The sequence below is a fragment of the Stenella coeruleoalba genome (assembly GCF_951394435.1).
Source record: "Stenella coeruleoalba genome assembly, chromosome: 16".
Lineage (NCBI taxonomy): Eukaryota > Metazoa > Chordata > Mammalia > Artiodactyla > Delphinidae > Stenella > Stenella coeruleoalba.
The window spans coordinates 61,965,340-61,986,763 of record NC_137162.1 but is presented as its reverse complement, the minus strand read 5'-3'; the positions used below and the strand labels follow the sequence as shown (position 1 = coordinate 61,986,763).

Below are 21,424 nucleotides of genomic sequence, written 5' to 3'. Positions count from 1 at the left end.
TACTGTATGTGTGACTTTGGGAAAGTTATACAACCTCTTTGTGCCTCAGTTTCCCTTCATCTAAAAAATAGGGATAATAATAGTGCCTACCATATAGCAAAGCACTGACAACAGTGCCTAACATAGAAGGTGCTCAATAAATATGAGCTCTGTTGATGTGGGCGCCAGGCTTTGAATAGTTCAGTCTCACCTTTTCTCGGTTCCTCCTTCTTTTTTCCCCTCCCTTTCTTCTTTCTTTACCAGCCACATCATTCTGGTGCATTAACTTAAGCCTGTGCTCAATTCCCCCACCTGGTCTTTTTCATTTAAATCATTCTGGATCACAGAGCCTCTTTTCCTTCCTTCCCCCTCCTCTTCTACAGACTTCTTTCTTTCACCATCGGAACCTTTGGACCATGCCCAAGTACACGTGGCACCATTCGAAACAAACTCAGTGGTCCAGCCTTTGAGGGCCAGGCAGGGCAGTGCCGTGGATGCAAAGACCTGGGTGTGAATTCTGTCTCCACCATTTATTATCTGTGTGGCCCTGCGTAAGTCGCTTAACCCTCTAGCCTCATTTTCCCCATCTGTAAAATGGGATTTATCATCTTCTCAAGGCTGCTGTGAGGATAAAAAGGCACGTACCACTGGCACAGTGTCCTTCCTTATCCCCAAAGTTATGGGTGGAGGCTACACAGATAGATTGGGTAAAGGTCTTTCCATGAAGATTTAAAAAGTTTCTCCTCTCACTCCCCTCCCTCCTCCAAAGGGCCTCCCGGGAAACCTGACTGCCACTGCTCTATTTCAGATCATGCCTACTCCCAGGTTCACCTGCCTGTCAGTCTGAGGTACTGCCCAGCCCCAAACCTTCAGTCAAGCAGGCATCGTCATTCTTCTTTTACAGGTGAAGCTACTGAGGTTAAAGACTTACCCAATATTACACAGCTGGACAGTGGAGGAAAGAGGCAGAACATTCCTCTGGATTCCTAGGGCATTGGCCCTTCTGCCCCCCACCCCAGCCTACCGTCAAGGTTCTTGGTCCTCTGGGAGCATCTGAGAAACTATGAGTGCAGTCATCCAGGGCACAGAAGCAATCCCTGTTCATCTCGAGGAGCCCCACCACTTCCTTGCCCTTCAAGGCTTCCCGCTATGCCCATTCTGGCCAAGCCCTTGGCCTCGCCCCTCATGCTCAGGGGAGCTGCTTCCCATCCCACCCCACCCCCAACAGCTGTGGCTGGGTTCAAGTGCTGTGCCCCAGGGAGCCTTTGCACAGACAGCCTCACCTTCCTGGGAACTGATTTCCATCTGAAAAGCTGGATGCCAGGAGCTGGCAGGAGGGCAGTGGGATTGAGAAGGTCCTTGAAGAGAGGAGCATTTCCTGTGCTAACTGGAATAGATGTGGACCCCTGCTTGGAGAAGGGTCTGAAGGGAATGGCGGGGGAGGAGGTAAAGGGTGATCTTTTGTTTTTTGCGGAGCACAGGCTCCGGACACACAGGCTCAGCGGCCATGGCTCACGGGCCCAGCCGCTCCGCGGCATGTGGAATCCTCCCGGACCGGGGCATGAACCCGCGTCCCCTGCATTGGCAGGCGGACTCTCAACCACTGCACCACCAGGGAAGACCAAGGTGATCTTCTTAAATCAAGCTTTCTGGGGGCACAGAGGGAGGTCAGAGGGGCAATCGCATGACTGAAGGACTGCCTTTCTCCTTGGAGAAAGCAAAACAGGAATGGCCAGCCAAGGGAGGGAAGGTTTAATGGGCTGTGGTGAACTTGGAGGAACTGAGGCCTAGCCAAGCAACCTGGCTGAAGTCCAGGCTGGCAGTGTGCCATGTGTTAGGCTGTGTGATGCTGTGTCTGGGAGTCAGGAGCCTCCGGTTCTAGAACAAGTTCTGCTTAGTGTGTAACCTTGAGCAAGTTACACAGTTGCTTAAGTCCACATTCTTGGCATCAATGTGAAAACAGAGGTGGAATTAGAGGGAAATCATTTGGCGATCCCTAATCTGCTCCCAGGGGACACAAAGCTGGCAATCCCACCTCTTTTTAAATCTGTTCATCATCCCTCCCCTGTCCTGCTGGCCGCTCCTCCTGCTGTGCTGTCCTCCTAGGGAAAGCCACCCCTCCGCACAGGCTGAACATTAACCAGGTGTCAGACTTGGGGGCCCACAGGGGCGGGGCAGGTGAGGCCAGCGCATAAGTGAATGTGGCCAGGTGTGGCCACTAGGGCACTCCTGCCTGGCTTCCAGATCCAGGAGATCACTGCCGTCAGAATGTAGGCTCAGGGTTGCCAGGTTTTCTGATTTTTCAGAAGCCAGAAACCCAGGTATTTTTCATGAAAACTTTCAGCTCCCAATTTAAAATTATTGAGAAACTTAACTCAAAATTACTTCTAAACATTGTGCAGGCCAAACAAAATACATCTGTGGGCTGAATTCAGCTCAGGGCCCTTTTGCAACTTCTTTCTTTTTTTTTTAAATTAATTAACTTATTTATTTATTCTTGGCTGTGTTGGGTCTTCGTTGCTGCGCGTGGGCTTTCTCTAGTTCTGGCGAGCGGGAGCTACTCTTCGTTGTGGGGCACGGGCTTCTCATTGAGGTGGCTTCTCTTGTTGTGGAGCACGGGCTCTGGGTGCGCGGGCTTCAGTAGTTGTGGCATGCGGGCTCAGTAGTTGTGGCACACAGGCTTAGCTGCTCCGCGGCATGTGGGATCTTCCCAGACCAGAGCTCAAACCCATGTCCCCTGCATTGGCAGGCGGATTCTTAACCACGGTGCTACCAGGGAAGCCCGGCAACTTCTTAAATCTCTACAGGCCAGTGGTTCTCAACCTTGGCCGCACCTTAGAATCACACAAGGGAGCTTTTAAGAAAAAAATCCACCAGTGCTGGGACCCAGTGCAGACCAATTGAATCAGAGTTTCTGGCAGGCAGGGCCTAGGAATCAGTATTTTTTCAAAACTTTCCAGGTGATCCTAATATGCAGGCAAGGCAGAGCCCCACTGCAGGACCCACTGCAAGTACCAAAATTACACTTTGGCACTGCCTATCACAGAGACTTTGAGAAGGGGAGAGGGGATCACAGAGTCATCAAAAGCCAAGCTTCTCAAACGTTAATATGCCCATGGATCATGTGGGGGGTTAAAATGCGGATTCTGATTCAGAAGGCAAGGGGAGGGACCCAGCCTCTGCAGGTGTGACACACCCCCAGGTGCTCCTGATGCTGAGACTCACGCTCTGAGGAGAGAGAGTCCCATCCAACCGCTCAGCTTTGTCTATAGGAATCCCCTTCGCAATCCTGTCAAGGGTTGGAATAGGATCTCAGGGAGAGGGTGATGCTAAGCCAGAAACAGTGCTCTCCTTCTGGTGGGATTCCAGGCGCAGTGACAGGCTAGTGGGGGAGACTGGGGGATGCCCATCCTCCCTCAGGTCATGCGTACTGGCCATCCGCCACTCCAAGGGATGGAGGAACAGTGGGAGGCCAGTGTGCCTGGAGTACAGTGAAGAAGGGGGAAGTAGTGAAGCCCAGAGAAGTAATGGAGGGAAGACCATGCCGGGTCTTAAAGTCCACTGTAAGGACTTGGCTTTTGCACTGGAGAGCCCCTGTGGGACATGGGCAGACAGTGGCTTAGGAGTTAAAAGGATCCTCTGGGGAATTCCCTGGCGGTCCAGTGGTTAGGACTCTGCACTTTTGCTGCCAAGGGCCTGGGTTCAATCCCTGGTCGGGGAACTAAGATCCCACAAGCCACGCAGCACGGCCAAAATAAATAAATAAAAATAAAAGGATACTCTGGGTGCTGTGTGAGGGAGAAACAGAGACTCATTAAGGTGCAGAGGTGTGGGCCCTGCTTTGGGTCTGGTTTACTGGGGCTCAGGTGGGCCTGGAATCTGCATCTAAAAAGATCCTAGTGACTGGATCTCTTATATAGTCCAGACATCCCTTGTACAGCTCCCGGAGCCCAGGCACGTTATTTTCTAGGTAACTGGCGTCGATAAGCTAGAATGCGTTTTGACTGGCACCACTGGAGTTGTGTGGTGTGGCGGTCCTGCAGGGTCCACCCCTGAAGACACCCTAATTTAAGTGCTTCCTGTCTACAGGAGAGAGGGTGCCAGGGTGCTCTTGGCTGGTCAGAATCTGGATGTACACAGAGTAGCAGGAACCCCAACTGGCTCCTGGCCAAGGCCTTGAATGCCTCATTGTCCTGAGTTATTAGTTGTCCTTGGCAGCCCGAGGCAGAACTTCACAGATCCCTGAACTGTGAAGATGGGGGGAGCGGTGAGCTGTCAGTCTTCTCATTCCCTGTGGGAATCAGCATCCAGATGTGCCCATCAACATCCAGATGTGCCCCAGGGATGTGTGACAAACAGCTCTGTGCTCGTCTGAGAGAGGCAAGGTTCTTGTCAGGGCACTAAAGCTGTCCACACAAGGGCAGGTGTAAGTGTAAGCAGATGGGTGAGGAAGCTCTCGGGTGTGTGAAATGGGCAAAATGCTGATCACCAAGGGCTACTGACCTACACCACCTGTGGCATTATAGGAGGCAGTTTTTGCACCCATTTTACAGATGAGGAAAGCAAGGCTCAGAGGCTCTTCACAGGAATGGGATGGGAGAAGGAACGTGTGAGCTGGAAAAAGCAATCGCTTCTCCCACCCGAGCCAGCCTCCCAGTTCAAACCCCAGCTCTGCTCCTTCCGAGCCACACACCAACCCCCAAGCCCTACGCCTGTCCTCATCTGCAGAGTGAGCACCAAGAGGCTGTTGCTGATAGTAAACGAGAAAACATACAAGTGCTGGCCCAGTGCTGACAAACAGTAGGCGCTCAGTGACTGCTCCTGCTTGGACCTGAAGTATCTGGGCCTGTGTGCCTTTTCTGAGGGATGGGTCCAGCCCACCCGGCCCTGAGGCACATGTCCACAGCATGATCCGGCTGCCCGTGGGCCCGGCCCAGCCCATGACCTGCCCAGCGATCCAGTGACGTGGTCTCTCGGGCCTGCCCTCCCAGGCCTTGGCAACTCTCCCAGCGCTCTGGCCAGGCCATCTGGGCCCCTGCTAACGCTCACCCTTCCAGGAACTGGTCCCCGCCCAGGGCCAGCTTTCTGAGACGGGACAGGCATGTTTCATGTAAATGGCAGCTCCAAAGTAAGGCCCTTTCGTCCAACACTGAATTTGGGAGAGCCTGAGGACTAAAACCCTTTATGTGTGGTGATGGATGTTAACTGGACTTATTGTGATGGTCATTTTGCAGTATATACACATACTGAATCATTGTTATACACCTGAAGCTAATATAATATGTCAGCTGTATTCTCAAACAAAACAAAACAAAACGACCCTCTAGTCGCATACACCTTACCTTCGACATTAATAAGTCTTTGTATCCCATCCTCTTCAACATAACAGTACTATTCCAGGAAACTCTTGCCCAGGAAGTAAAAGTTGTAAATCACTGTGTTGTTCATTCTAGGAAATTCCAGAAAGAGTCATTTAAATGAACATCAAACTGCCCGACTCTTCAGTAAATAGCATCAAAAGAGAGCTTAAGCTTAAGACTCTTTGAACTCCTCACCTTAAAACGTCTCTTTGTTGTGTCCACCGATGCTAAACTATATCACAATCTTTATGCAGTCCTAGTCAAGGCGTCCTCCCCTGCACTGAAAGCCCCACTTGAAACCAGACTCCGAAATCTCACTACCGCGACTTTGCCCTCCCCATGCTGACACGCTGGGAAGACGTAGTAAAGCTGTCCCTTACTGGGAGAAGAGTTGGCTCAGCTTTGTCTGACCAACGGGTCAATCTGTGATATTTCTGGTGAGCCAGCATTCAGCAAGAAGAAACGGAGTCAGGGGGAATCTTCTGCTTGACCTTTGGGGTGGGGATGGGCAGCAGCCTTAGTCCAGGCTAGTCCACTGAAGACAGCTATAGCAGAGCCCCCAGAATCAGAGAGACAGTGACCAGGTGAGTTCTGGAAAGGCGCTCAGGGATCTCCTAGTACAGCCCCTTCCCTTTACAGACAGCAATCGGGGTCCAGAGAGGGGAAAAGGATTTGTCCAACTCACAGAGCTCACTGTGGCTTTTTGATGGATTAAATGAGTTAATATCTGTAACATGCTTGGACACTGCCTGGTATGCACTTATCTCTATATGTGTTTGTTAAATAAAAATGATGGCGAGTCTAGCCTAAAACTCAAGGCAAACTCAGGCTGACCTCCCAGATTTAGAAAACAAAAACTGACTTAAACCTTGAACCCAGAAGCAGTTTCTAACTTGCATCAGAACACGTGGAGGGCTTGTTAAAGCCGAGTGCTGGGCCCCACCTCCAGAGCATCTGATTCTGTAGATATGGGGGTGGGGGGGAGCTATCTAACCCGCTCCCTGGACGCTGCTGCTGGTCCAGAGACGCCTCCTTCAGAACTCTGGACCCTGAGAAATCAATTGCTAAGGGTAGAATTTCTGGCATCAGTCCAGGAGAAGTGGGGGCACAGCAGGTCCCTTCATGCTTCCGCAGGTACGGGGTCTCCCTAGATGATATTTAGCGCTCTGCAGCAGCACAGCGTCAGCTCTGCCTGGCCGTGCCTCCGCCCACGGTGAATGTTCCAAGCCTCACCCCAGCCGAGCTGCTTTACCTCACGCTTCCAGCAAGAGGGGCAGCGCCTCCTCTTCGCTGATGGTGGGATCAACACTCTGGCCACGAGACATGTGTGCTGTGAGAATAAATCAAACACCAAGAGGCAGATGAAACCAACGTGTTCTTTATTGCAGACTGAAACTAAGGGCTCACTCACACAGTGGGCTTTGATTTGGGGCCGTCTCTGACGCCCAAGCTTTCCCAGCAGGCAAGGGCAAACTCTCCAAACAGAGTAGAAAACAGCTTCCAGAAGCATTCCCTTCAGAGGGCTTGAGGTGAGGACCTGGGGAAGCAGCAGCTTAGCATGCAGAGGTTACCCAGAAAGGCAGGGTTCCAGAGGGCCGGGCAAACCCAGCTCTCCTCTCCTGGTGGCTTTGGGTCAGTCCCTTCACTGGGAGTGCCACACAGACTCTGGAAAGATCTAAGAGGCCCAAGGTCTCTGGGGACTGCTTTAGGGAGGGGGATGAGCACAGACTCGGACCCCTGACAGGGCAGGGGGAGAGCTGAGAACCTTCACCCTCCACTCTGAGGACATCCCGAGGGTCACCCCAGGCATCTGCTTTTCAAACAGTAAAGTGCTCATAGGAATCACCTGGGGATCTTTTGAAATGCAGGTTCTGATTCCGGAGGTCTGGAGTGAGGCCTGGGATTCTGCGTTTCTAACGAGCTTCCGTGGATGCCAATGCTGCTGGCCCACGGACCATACTTGAGTTGCAAAGCTCTAGCCATACAACGCCTTTGTGCATGTCGGAAGAGTATGCCCCTTCTCTGACAAGGAGAAACCCCACTCCAAGACACAGGCTGGGGGGTAGGGGGGACCAGGACAGCCTAGGCTGGACTGCAGACTCACTTGTCCCCAGCGTCCATGGCTGAACTCAGAAGCCCTAGAAGATTCCGTTTCAGCCTCCTCACCCTGAAAACCCTTTTTTCTAGAGCTTCACCGACCAGGCCTTGGGAGATGAGCAGAGTGAACATGAACACCGAGGGCTCAGCAACCGGCCAACAATGGCCCAACCTGTCAGCCTCTCGCCAGGAGACAGAAGGCCTGAGCAGGGGCAGGGCTCGGAGCTGGAGAGGGGGAATGGAACAGGGAGCATTCTGATCAAGGGTTAGTGCTCTGAGCAGTGGTCTGAGCTCTGAACAGCCTAACCTTGGGAGCGGAAGACTGGCCCCTGGTCCACAAGTGTAGGATCCGGTAGCCTGGCTTGCTCTGAGTCCTGGGGCCTCAGGTGTCTCCCTCAGACCAGGCAAGGTGGGCTCTGAGTCTGCTTGCTCCACAGATGAGAAGGTGGGAGGTAGATACCTGGGGATCAAGGGGTCAGAGGTTCTCCAAACCACAGGTGTTGTCAGGAAGCAAGAGCCTCAGGCTGTCTCCTGGTAGAGGGACCAGTTGCCCGTTTGCCGGGTGTCATCCCAGTGTTAGCACTGAAAGTCCCACGTCCCAGGAAAGCCCTAAGTCCCGGGCAAACAGAGATGGTTGGTCACGCAATTACCTGGCCACACTCTAGACTCCAGGTTGAGGGCCTAGAGATGACTAGGTCATCAGGGCTCTGGGTGGTGGCCTGGGAGCTGGCTGGCCACGAATCCAATGGTCCATAGTGCCTTCTGCCCCTGTGTGGACCAGTGACAAGGCAGCCAGACTCCTGCCAGAGGGAGACTGTTGAGGGTGGCGCAGGTGCAAATGGCTTTGCTTCTCTCTGGGCCACGTCTCCTGCAGCAGAAGGGCTGATGCCAGGCACCCTCGCTCATGCCCAGGGGAGGGATGGGGCACTCCTGACTGCCTACCCCACCGATTTCTTAGTCACGAGGAAGGACAGAGCCTACTTGGTTTGCTCTCCACTTGCCGGTCTGCTGGTTCTTGGGCTCCTATACAAACGTTCTCAACCCTGCTACAGTGTCGGGCCACACTGTCTCCACAGCTTTCCCATGACTCCTGGTTCAGGTTCCTGCCAATCCAGGGACCCACAGGGCTGAGGACGGGGCACTGTGGAAGGCCTCAGCCTGGTCGGCTCTCAGGAATCAATAAATAGATGGAGATTGTCTTCTGTCCCTCTTATGGCAGCCACTGGCTTTTAGCACTAGAAACAAGGCCTCGAACCCACAAGGGCCTGGAAAACGCTCAGCGATGCTCATCCGTGGGCCCAGAAGGTACCAATGATTTGAAGGTAACTTGGAGGCATGTGTTCCCCCAAAAGCCTTTAGGGAGCCCAAAGGAGGCAAAAGCCCCTGCCATTGCCCCTTTCCTCAAATTGTAAGGCTCAGAGGATCTGCCCAGGTTTGCACGGAAGCTGTGAGTGCCCAGAGTCTGGGCCCCAGCCCCCTCCTCGCCTCCTCCCTCCGGGCATTCCAGGGCCCACTACTGCTCTACGCTATCTATCCTGGAACGCCACACCCCTCCCGCCACACGCTATTCAGCCCGCCCGCCCCCAGCCCCCCAAACTTGGCCTCCCATGGGCTCGTGGGACTCCCTCCCCTCAGGGCGCCAGGCCAGGTGGCCTCTGTCCCTTGCTGGGCGGGCTTGAGGAGGGAGGCCTAGGGTGGGGAGGCCCGCGCGTCCTCCGGAGACATGAGCATGTCGAACTTGATGAGCGGCGGGGCGATGACGCGCACCTCGGCATTCAGCGGGTTGAAGCGCAGGTTGATGCTGCGCAAGGCGGGCATGGCGGCCAGCTTCTCCACGGGCACGTCTGTCAGGGAGAGAGGGCCAGATTAGGGGGCTGGAGCCAAGCGGGCAGAGAAGAAGGAGGGTGCATCGCCCGATGCGCATGGGCTCAGTGCCCAGCACCCGGCCCTGTGTGAGGGGCCATTGGGGCCCACAAGGGCATTACAACCACATGCAGAAAAGCATCCTAAAAAATAGTTACTGTGCTGCGCAACAAGAGAAGCCACCGCAGTGAGAAGCCCGCGCACTGCAAAGAAGAGTAGCCCCCGCTCACCGCAACTAGAGAAAGCCCACGCGCAGCAAGGACGACCCAACGCAGCCAAAAAAAAAAAAAAATTAAACACAGATTACCACTTATCCCAGCCATGCCACTCTTGAGTGGAACTCGCAGAACGGCAAACAGGTATTCAAATACGTGCACACGTGTTTACAGCAGCACTATTCACGATAGCCAATGTCCACCAACGAGTGGGTAAACAAAGAGTGGTATAGCCAAACAATGGAATATTAATCAGCCTGACACATGCTACAACATAGATGAACCTAGAAAACGTTATGCTGAATGAAAGAAGTCGGACACAAAAGGTCACAGAGTATATGATTCTATTCATATGAAGTGTCCAGAATAGGCAAAGCCATAGGGACAGAAAGTAGATTAGTGGCTGCCAGAGGCTGGGGTGAGGGGATTGGAGAGTGACTGCCTAATGCGTGCAGGGTCTCCTTTGGGGTGATGAAAGTATTTTGGAACTAGAGTTGACAGGTGCAGAACACTGTGAATGCACTAGATGCCACTGAATTGTACACTTTTAAATGGTTAGTTTTGTCTCAATTAAAAAAAAAAAAAAAGGGACCAGAACAAGGCAGCAGCTATACTAATACTTGAAAACATTTACGGTTCCTCACACCTAATCTTTAGGATCACTCAGTCTCTGGTTCAAATCCCAGGTCAGCCACATAACAACTGTGTACCTAAAGCAAATTATTAAACTTCACATCATATACGTGAAAAAGACAAAAACTCTAATTTGAAAAGATACATGCACCGTAATGTTCATAGCAGCACTATTTACAATGGCCAAGACATAGAAGCAACCTAAGTGTCCATCAACAGATGAATGGATAAAGAAGATGTATATATATACAATGGAATATTACTCAGCCATAAAAAAGAATGAAATAATGCCATTTGCAGCAACATGGGTGGACCTAGAGATTATCATACTGAGTGAAGTCAGACAGAGAAAGACAAATACCATGATACCAATTCTAAGTGGAATCTAAAATATGATACAAATGAACTTATTTACAAAACAGAAACAGGCTCACAGACATAGAAAACAAACTCATGGTTACCAAAGGGGAAAGGTGGGGTCGGGGAGGGACAAATTAGGAGTATGGGATTAAGAGATACACACAACTATATATAAAATGGATAACAAGGATTTACTGTAAAGCACAGGGAACTATATTCAACCTATATGGGAAAGAATGTAATAACCTATAAGGCAAAGAATCTGAAAAAAATATATATGTATAGCTGAATCACTTTGCTATATACCTACAACTAACACAATATTGTAAATCAACTATCCTTCAATTAAAAAAATAATAAAATAAACTTCCTATCAGGGTAATAATAGTATATACCTCACAGAGTTGTTTAAGGATGAATGAGAGAATATCTATACGGTGATTCCTCGGAGATATTGCGGGTTTGGTTCCAGACCACAGCAATAAAGTGAATATCGCAACAAAGCGAGTCACGTGAATTTTTTTTGGTTTCCCAGTGCATGTAAAAGTTATGTTACCCTACACTGTAGTCTATTAAGTATGCAATAGCATTACGTTTAAAAAAACAATGTACATACCTTAATTTTAAAATACTTTATTGCTAAAAAAAATGTTCACCATCATGTGAGCCTTCAGCAAGTCAGTCTTTTTGCAATAGTAACATCAAAGATCACTGATCACAGATCACAGGAGTTTGCCCTCCCTTAGCACCTTGGGGTGAGTGGCTCTGAGCTCCCTGGGGGCTGGCTCTGTTCATTAGACCACGGGTCCAGTGCTGGAGGCAGGGGCAACTCTTAACCTCCTGAGAGCAGAGTCTATCTTTGTCCTTGAATCCCCAGGGCCAAACACTATACCTGGCACATAGACATGGTGGGTACAAAAACACGTTCTGGGCAGCCGGCAGGGAGTTACTAGGGTGGGTCGTGGTCGGGAGCTGGGTCCCAAGCGAGACTGGCTATAGTGCGGCGAGTGGGGCTCTTGTTTGACAGGCAGGAACCTGCATGATGGATGAGAGGACAGGAGTCGTGAAGGAGGCGATGGGGAGGGACCCAGAGCCCAAGGCAAACGTGGAGGCTCAGGTAGGGAAAGAAGCAGAGATGAGGCGTTTCTAGAATGCAAGGTTATGACCAGATGCTACTCCTGGGAGGGGAGGAAAAGCAAGATCAACTGCTCTCAGTTCCTGCTCACCTTGTGCTTCCTCTGGAGCTCCTCCGCATTCTAATGTCACATCACACAGCTGCCAGCAGCCGGCTCCTCTATGCCCCTTACTGGGTGGGGCGGCTGCTGGAGTGGGGGCTGAAGGAAGGGGTTGCCTGTGGCATTTCTTGTCTTTATTCATGGAAAGTGGGCCCCCAATTTCCCTACCAGTTAATGGCTGGGAAGAGAAGGGCTAATGACTTGGAAGCTTCCCCTTCTCCACATTAGCACATTAGCTTTGTAATGGCCAACAGCACAGCCAGCAGCTGGGCAGGCGGGACAGACACGCCATCCCCTCTGCCCCTGATCGCCCAGATAAGAAAATCCTCTTTCCTTGGGCTCTTAAGAAGTCAGGTCATTTCACAGGGTATTATACCCCATGTGGCACAGGAGGAAATCAAAGCCCAGGGAGGTTAACACCTTGTTAAAATGGGCCTAAGGGACCTGGGAGTCCGGTGGTTAAGACTCCACACTTCCGATGCAGGGGATGCAGGTCCCATCCCTGGTCGGGGAACTAAGATCCCACATCCGCGGGGTACAGCCAATTAAAAAAAAAAAGGGCCCAAGAAGGGAGGCTGCTTCTAGGAACTGATATTTGAGGCTCTGTGCTAGGTGGTTCTTCATAATGACCCATCTGGCAGATAAGGAAACTGGGCCTCGGCTTCTCCATGCTGACAATGATCCTCTAACTCTGCTCCAGCTCCCCTGGATTTTTCAACTAGGCCTGACTTTTGTGCTTCAGTGTTCATCTCTCATTGTCCAATTTTAGCAAGAATTCTGCTAAGTTGGTTTAGTCAGAATCCTCCACCCTCGATACCTAATCAGGTTCCTCACTGTCCACTATCCCCTAGGTGACGTCAGATCACCCTGGCCTGCCTTCAGGCAAGAACTAGGGGTTGCTAAGGACTTTCTCTCTCTGGACTCCGTGACTCCTCCACCCCTCAGCCAGGGAGGCCTGCGGGCTGCAGAGTGGCCAGTGCTCCTGAGATGGGGAGGAGGGTCTCCCTGTGATGCCCCTGCCGAGGTTTGCTGGGCGTGGCACAAAGACCAGCTGCAGCCCGGCTTGGAGCAAATCCCCGTGACTCCAGGCCTAGAGACAGCAGCGCTGCCTGAGTCCTCAGCCTGTCTTTTCCAAGTACCACTCACTGAGCTGGCCTCTTCAGGGTCTTCAGCGTTCTCCAAACCACTCTGCCCAAGGACAGTGGTGGCGGGGATTAAGTGCATCTCTTTCCCCTGATTTAACCGCTAAAGGTGCTTGAGCAGCTTAGAGGAAGGAGCAATGGGGCCACCAGAATGTGTCAAAGCTGGCAGAATCAACAAACTGGAGCAGGCAGGCTAGCAAGCAACAAGCCCAAGTGCCCAATTGGGAGTTTCTGGATAAAGCTTAAAAGAACATTTACGCTCAGAGCATCCTGACAAGAGCGGGAGATGGCTGGAGGGTAGAGAGGACGATATGAAATGATCTGCGTTTTGTGGGTGGGGAACCGGAAGCTTGAAGAGGCTACATAAGCTTCCTAGGGCTACAAGCCACATTGGCGTCATGGTGGTAATGGAAGCCAGGTCCCTGGACTTTGGCACACCTGGAGAGGAAGAGGAGCCCAGCTCTGCCCTCTCCCCTGGGCCACGCCTTCATCCTCATTCGCCCATGTCCTGTGGATCCTCATATTCCAGCTCAAAGGCCCCCTCCTGTCACTCCCTCTGGTCCGCATCCAAAGTCCCATAACCCTTTATACAAGACTCACATCACGCATCACACTCTGGGACTATGTTCACCCTATAAGTGCAGTACCTGGCACAGTGCTCACAGGTGCTCAATAGCTGTTTGTTGGATGAATGAGTGAACGAACAAATGGATGCACATTTTACCTCCTGAACTAGATCGTAAGTTCCTTCAGGCTCAGGACCACCCTGGGCTGGGCACACGGTGGACCCACCACCAACACCACTTGATTAAGCAACTCTGACCTCAGTACATTCAAGAGTTGGGGCCCTTCCCCTGACCTGACCCATTCTGGGCACTTTTGCCAGTCAGGGCCAGGCCTCTGTGGGCCAAGGCTGTGATAGGTTACTGGCCCTTTAGTGCAATAATCCAATTTAGAAAATGAGAAAATATTGATGAGCGGAAATAAAATCACCCATGTCTCACCACGCAGAACCAATCACTGTTAATGTGAGGTACATGGCCTTACCAACTTTTAAACATGCATGTGTGTGTGTGTGCGTGTGCGTGTGCGTGTGTGTGTGTGTGTGCATACACAACTATGTTTCAAAAATGGCCTCCTAGGACTTCCCTGGTGGCGCAGTGGTTGAGAGTCCGCCTGCCGATGCTGGGGACACGGGTTCGTGCCCCGGTCTGGGAAGATCCCACATGCCGCGGAGCGGCTGGGCCCGTGAGCCATGGTCGCTGAGCCTGCGCGTCCGGAGCCTGTGCTCCGCAACGGGAGAGGCCACAACAGTGAGAGGCCCGCGTACTGCAAAAAAAAAAAAAAAAATGGCCTCCTAGATACTATGCCATACATGCTTTTCTTGATGACACACTGTGAACATCTTTTCAGGTTACAAGTCTGTGACATTATTACGGCCACGTCGTGGTCCATGGAATGGAGGGATCACACTTTAGCTCACGTTTCTACTGTTAGACATTCAGTTTTTTTCCAGCTTTCGCCATTACAGACAATGAGAGACGGATCCAACCCTCTTCCCACCGCAGACAGCCCTCCCAGACTCCTGCCTATGTCTGTGGAAGCTTAAAATAATCAATAAAAGCAGAATCAGAGTGGGCAGTATTTAGAGAAAATTACTTCTCCAAGGTCAGCTTGACCTCCCTTCACTAATCATTGGCACTATTGACTGGCAAACTTGTTTCATGCCACTGGGACCAGCTAGAGGCAAGATGATAAAAATGACCGTTTCAGAGCACGATTCATCATGTGTGTGGTACCCATGGTCTGAAAGGAGGCTGAGAGGAAGAGGGGTCTGGGCCCAGGGAAGTGGTAAGGGGTACTGAGTGAGCTTCCCAGCACAGAGGTAACCCAGCAGAGACCAGTGACTTCTGATTCCCGCTTTGGGTGGAGCTGAGTCCCACGACATCTAAGGTCCCATCTGGAATTGGGATGAGAGGCTCCCCAACCTGGTGGCCTAGGGCCCCAGTTCCCTGGCTTCCTTGGCAGCTTAGAAACAGAGCATGGCGCCCTGTTGGCCGCCCAGGCTGGAGCCACACTGGACAGTTGACACATGGCTGGCTGTCTCACTTCTGATCCAGGTGATCTCCTACCAGCCAGAATGCCTGATTTTTCAGGATTTTTCAGCTTCTCTGCCTCCAGTCCCCAAAGGATCCCAATCGGTGAGCGTGGAGCCTGAGGCCTCCTTACAATGGGACCTGGGGCGCTGGGTAAAGATGCAGCGGCAGCGCCCCAGCCCTAGTGCCTCAGGCCTGTGGGCAGCACGTGGGAGGCTGCCTTAGCCTCCCCAGGGGGCTGTGGGCACATCCGTGCTGGAGAATTCAGGCTGGCCTGGCATCAGCCTTGACACAGCTTTTGGTGCCTGGTGCCTCAACAACAAAGATCAAGGATGCTGAGCTGAGCTGAGCTTCACGCCCCACTCGAAATGCCACAAGACACAAGCAGGCAAACTATGGTCACCTAGCGGGACAGAGAATTGTGCCTGTAACAAGGAGGCTCCCGGGCCACACTCACGGCTGGGTCTGTCCCTTCACAAGCCCGGGGAGGGCAGTGATCAAACTCCCCCACTGCACAGAGCCCTGGCCCGAGCCCCGGCCCGAGCCCTGGCTGTCGGGGGTGGGGGGTGGGGGGATGTGTGCAGGAAGAAAGCAGCAGCAGCCCTTGTGCTCAGGAGGCACAGAGAACACTGCACGCCCTTGGCAGTCCTGCAGGCTGAGTCCCTCAAGGAAGTCTGTTTGGCTTGGGGAGTTCTAAGTCCTCTGATGAAAGAGAGGCCAGCTGCGGGAGGGGATGGTGCAGAGACCCAGGCCCTGACCTCGGATCTGCCATTTGGAGTTGTGCAACCTCAGGCAGGGCCCTAACCTCTCTGAACCTCAACCTCCCATCTTTAAACGGTCCTCGGCTTCATGGGGCCACAGAGGCTGGCAGAAGGGACCACGCGGCGCTCCCCAAGGAGGTGTAGAGAGTGTGGCGGGCAACCGGCAAGAGGATGGGGAGCACAGAGTGTTTTACGGAATACGTTAATGAACCTTAAGTGCAGGCTGTGGGGAAAGAAAAACAAAGGGGGAGAAAAGCCCCCACTGTGATTTCCTCCTCCTCAGCACCTCAGACTGTCCAGCAAGGTGGGCCCACAGGCTCCCAGTGCGGCCACCTGCCAGCACTGCCCCCTCCTGCACACTGCCCCGCCTGGATCCCACGTGCAGTCAAAGCCGGGTCAGAACACGGTCCCCTTACTGGCTGCTCTGGAGACAGCTAAGTAAGTAACTCGGACTGCCCGGCCCAAGCCTGGGGATTTGCCTTCCCCGTCAGATTTCCCATTTTGCTCCCCTGTGCCCACCGCCCCTCTCCCCTGAAGTCCCCCCACCCCTGTGCTCTGCTTCTCCAACTGCTTCAGTTAGATACCCCGGGAGGGGCTCGGGAAAGAATGGCAGTTTTGCCATGGCCTCCCATTAAGTGTCTGCCGGTCCCTCCGTCACAGCTGGAGGTATGTGTGTCTATAACACTCACACTAGACTAGAGCCGCCTCATCTGCTGCACAGCAAGAGTCTGGAAGTGAGGGGTGAAGACGCGTGGGATGGAAAAGTAATCGCCTCCCCTACAGGCTCTTCTCCTGGGTGGGGTGGACATGTGAATAGCTCCTTTGTAAATCTTCTCCACGCTTGGAACCTAAGGTCGCTGCCACCAACTTTACAGCTCTTTCCACTCAGGCTTAATTAAGATCATTGTCAGAGAAATAAGACCTCCGTTATAATTGAAAAAATAGAAGAAAAGCTCCTAAGATAAGCACCAGATGGGAGTGAATTAGGTAGCGCCTCACCAGGGAAACCAGCTTCTGAGAAACAAAATGAGTGGAAGGTGGTGGTGGAGGGGAAGTGGGTGAAGTGGCCAGGACAAGCAGCAAGGAAGTGGTGTGCTGGCTAACGTTTAACAATCCACTTCCTGAGGGAAACAGCCCTGATGTGGGGCATTTGCCGATCTTGCGCGGTGTAAACATTCCTCCCATGGCCGATTTCAAGCTACCAAGGTGAGGTCACTGAACTTGAGCAAGCACCTCCAGTAATGGTGAGTCAAGTAGCCCGCCCGGGCAGGACCGCAGGTTCCTGAGCACAAGGTGTCAGAGCCCAGGCCAACTCCTGTCCACCTACACTAGGATTCTTTGGAATAAACTTGAACTTTGGGAACCGGCCCGCTGTTTGGCTGTCTGCATGTTCTAAGTTGCCTCTGGCTCATTGATAAAGTTCCTTCTGAAAATGCCAGGTGAGCGGGCTGTGCTACAGGGAAATCACAAGTGGGGGTTTGTGGGCACTGCGGCAGCAGAGCCACCGTGCCCAGGGTCCAGGGGACAGTAGGCTCCATGGGAAAGAGGAACCCTGAGCAAAGAGGCAAGTCCACAGAGCTCACCTCTGCCACCCTCCCAGCCGACCGTCAGCTCTCACGGCTGGGCTGACTGCTCTTCTCATCCTGATGCAGCTACACACATACACATACGCAACAGATACTGAGAGGAGGAAGAAAGAGGCTACAGCTTCTTCAGGGATGGAATGTGCTTGTTGATGGAAGGTTCTGGTTTAGCTCCATGGTTCTATCTTGCCTGCACATTGGAATCATCTGGGGAGCTTTAAAAAATCATCAAGCCCCAAACCCACCATCAGAGATTCTGACTTGGATCTCTGGGGTATTGGGGTATTGCCTGGACACGGGTGTTTTTAAAATCTCCCAATGATTTGAATGCACAGCTAGTTTGAGTACCACTGGTCCTCCCAGTGAGGCTTAATGAGAGAATCTGGTGAAAACACTCATATAGCACTTCCACCCCAGGATGCTGCCCACCTGCTTCACTGTGTGGGGCAGAGCTGTCAAGAGCTAGGCTGATTGCCTGCGTTCGTGGCATAGGGAATCCTGCCTCATCACCTTACACTGTTCTCTCCACCCCAAGGAAGTTTCCCTCCAACCAAAGTTAGGTGCTCTAGCCATAACTTTCCTGTGGCTTTCAATCTCCCTCCAGCTATATGCAAAAATCATCTCTCCTTATGCAAAGCACTGTCCTCAATAGCGGGGGTTCTGCAGCAAGACTGCCTGGGTTGGAAACCCTGGTTTTGTCCAGGCAGCATGACCTTGGCCAAGTTACTTAACTTCCCTGAGCCTCCGTTTCCTCACCTGGGGAGAATAATAGTGCCTGCCTCATAAGGTGGTCGTGAGCGTTAAATAAGAGCACACTTGCAAATGGTTAGAGAAGATCCAGATATGAAATAAATGGCCACTAAGTATCAGCTAGTGTAACTGACCATGACATGAGCCCCGTGAGAACAGGGAGTGGGCTTTGTCCGCCTCCATCTCCAGCACAGCGCCTAGCGCACGGCAAGCTGCTCAATCAAAAAACGACAACTGGCGAATGAACGTTTCCCAAATGCCTAAGTCCGTGTTCGTGACCCTGCGAGCCTCTTACTCCCTGAATAAGGCCCTTGCAAGGCTGAGCTTTGAGAGTCAGAGCGTCTGGGCTGCTCTCCAGCACTCTGGACAGAGAGAGAGACAGACGGTCCCTTAGACTGGCTTGTCTAAGGGAGCAAGAAAGTACTTTGTTTTAAGCAGATGTCAAAGAAGTTTTCTTGCTGTTCACCTGTGTGCTCCCAGCAGAGTGCTCCCAGCACCCTGGAGAACTGGAGGTTCTGTGGGTAATCAAATTTTACCACTCAGTGGCTGGCACAGAGAATGCCATCTGGACAGAGACCAAGTGTGTGAAATGTCTTCTGCCCAGAGACCCGGCTTGCTAGTTCCCTTCAGGCAGACACATGTGGGCAGGAGCTGCAACAGGAGCTTCCCTCCCCTCCATGTCTGGGGACCATGTCTAATTTGCACTAATTGCTGTTGAAGACTGTTTGCTTACTCCTAACCTCCCCCTCAAGCGGCTCCACAGCCAGCAAGCGCTCCTACACTGTGTCTAGTGATGGCGTCACGATCGATGCCTGTACTGACTGCTCACTGCCCGTGGGTACAGGGCAGCACTCTGCTGGTGCTGGACAAGGGCATTCTGGGCAGACGGCATGAGTCCGCTGTGCCAAGCAGGCAGCGGCCACCTTGAAGGGTGAATCATCTTCCCCTGGGCACTGTGGCACTCAGCGCTTGGAGGGCAGGGCAAGGCTCAGACTGTCGCCAGCTGGCTGTGCTCGGGACGGGGGGTGGGGGGTGGGGGGGTAATTCAAACCCAATATCCAGGGATCCATCCATTCCCCCCGGATGGGCTTGGAGCCCAGGATCCCGGGGCAGGAGGAATGTGTCAGGGGTTTGACATTGTCTTCCCAGACCTTCTCTGCTTTGACCTGTCTTAGGGGCTAACAGCCTTCTCTGGCAGGCAGGGAGCTACAGGAAGCGTGCTTGCCAATCAGCCCCTTGTAAATACCAGCTAGAAGGCGGCTCACAGGGAGAGCTCCCTTCTCTGCAACCGCAGGGCTCCCGCCAGGGCTGAGCGAGGCCAGCATAAGAAAACTCTGCCCTTGTGACCTGGCCAATAGCTTACTGGTGCTACCAGACGTGTGGCACCCGACCTGCTACCCCAGGCGCCATCCACACCCTCCTCTCCCATCACATGAAGACCTGGCAGGCTCTGGAACACCGAAGACATGTGGGCCCAGGCGCACCGAAGACCTGGGTTCAAATCCTGCCTCCACCAGGCCCCTGGGCAGTCTGCTTAATCTCTCTGAGCCTCTCTCTTAGCCATCAAGTGGAGGTAACGCCCCCTATCCAGAAGAGAGGCCTGAGCAGATTAAATGAGACGATTACAGAGGAGCAGGGTCAAGCAGCCATAGCTGTTAGGTTTTCAAGTCTGTGCGATTTTATCTTTTCAGATCAAACAGAGCTTTATTTCCACTTCTGCTTTTCTAGGGTTTCTTCTGTTTAAAAACTATTTTCTGGGCTCCAGTGAAAGAACTCTCCTTCTGTCCCCCCAGAGGCACAGAGTGGGTGTGATGCGGAACAATAGGACCAGGTCCCGCTCACTCCTGCTCCCCGGGAAGCCCTCCCCAGCCCAGCTTCCTCGTGTACCCCTCACTCAGCACTTGGTACTCAGTGCTTGTGGCTCAGGCCCCCAGCCACAGGAGAGTTCTAAGCGCGAGGAGAGCCTGCAGAACCTCTCACTAAGGGGCAGCTTGGTCGAGCCCCAAAGTGAAATAAAGCCACATCTCTCTGCCCCTGTGCTGCTGATCAATTTAGTCTGTGAAACAGGGTGGAACAGTGATGTCAATGTCAGGAAAGGGCGATCCTGAGGTCCTAGTGGGCATTTGTGCCCCACGCTAAGGGAGGATATCCTGGAGAATCTCTTCTATTGATGGAGATCAGAGAGAAGCTGCGGCTCCCTGGAGGGATCTGCCCCTCCCCCGCCTGCCCAGAGAAGGAAAAAGATGCTGTGATACAGGGCCTGGGCTCCCAGTGATACACTGGGCTGTGGCAGGGGTGCAGGTGCCCCCCTGGGCCAGGTGTGCTCCCTCTAAGTCTCCACAGTGCCCCCAAACCATCCTTGTAGCCCAGGGGACAAGGGTCCTGTACTTTGCGGAAACCTTGGGTACCCTGAGAAATTTGTAAGGCTTAAGGACCAGTTATGCTTGGGAGGACGGTGCGGCCATTAGCACAGTCAGCTGCCCGGAGGTGGCACCTGGTGCTTTAGGAAAAGGCCCTGCGCTTCTCAGGCCCTGCTGTGCGTAGAAAGCACCTGCGGGTTTTGCTCAGGTACACATTCTGATTTTCAGGAGGTTGGAGGTGGAGCCTGCGGTTCTGAATTTCTAACTGGTTCCCAGGTGATGCCCACACTATTGCTGGTCTGTGGATGACACTTTGAGAAGCCAGAGCCTCGACAGGGGTTCTCAAACTTCAGCATGCATCCGCATCACCTGGGGGGGAACTTATTAAAACAAACTGCTAGGGAATCCCCTGGTGGCCCAGTGGTTAGGACTCGGCGCTTTCACTGCCGTGGCCTGGGTTCAGTCCCTGGTCCGGAACTGAGATCCCATAAGCCAAGTGGCACAGCGAAAAAAAAAAAAAAAAAAAAAGATGCACAAATTGCTGTCTGTCCCCACTCCCCCAGTTTCTGATTGAGGAGGTCTGGGGAGGAGCCTAAGAATATGTATTTCTAACAAGTTCTCAGATGATCCTGCTGGTCCTGGGCGCCCCCACTCTGAGAACTATTGGCCTTGACAGTAAGAAGTGAAACTGTGTGAACACAGAATTAAGTAAATGCAGCCCAAAGCATCCCTACGTGATACAGGTACAGATGTCCCCCGCTATCTGAAAGTAGAGCATCCCTATAAAAGCTTTCGTAAGCAGAAATGGCATGAAGTGAAGAAGCAATTACCTTAAGACACATCTTATTAATGGACACACAGAATAAACTGAGATAAAGCACATGGCGGCTTGATGCTGAGATGTGGTTCTGGGGAAGGAGTTTGGCAGGGCCACTCTCTCTGCTCGGGGCACAAACTTCCTCTGTTAACACTCGCTGCAAAATAAATGCT

At 52.6% G+C, this 21,424-nt stretch overlaps 1 protein-coding gene across 2 annotated transcripts in view; it reads right to left on the bottom strand.

Moving 5' to 3' along the window:
* Nucleotides 1-6,680: 6,680 nt before the first annotated feature.
* The window catches only part of LRRC20 (leucine rich repeat containing 20), a 66,540-nt gene continuing 51,796 nt past the window's right edge, over nucleotides 6,681-21,424 (bottom strand). Inside the window, exon 4 of one of the 2 annotated variants that reach the window (XM_079899328.1) lies at nucleotides 6,681-9,280. In XM_079899328.1, the coding sequence (XP_079755454.1) occupies nucleotides 9,126-9,280 (155 nt within the window). In that variant the 3' untranslated portion in view covers nucleotides 6,681-9,125. The remainder of the gene's footprint in view (nucleotides 9,281-21,424) is intronic. The other variant, XM_079899329.1, reaches the window with a different exon arrangement.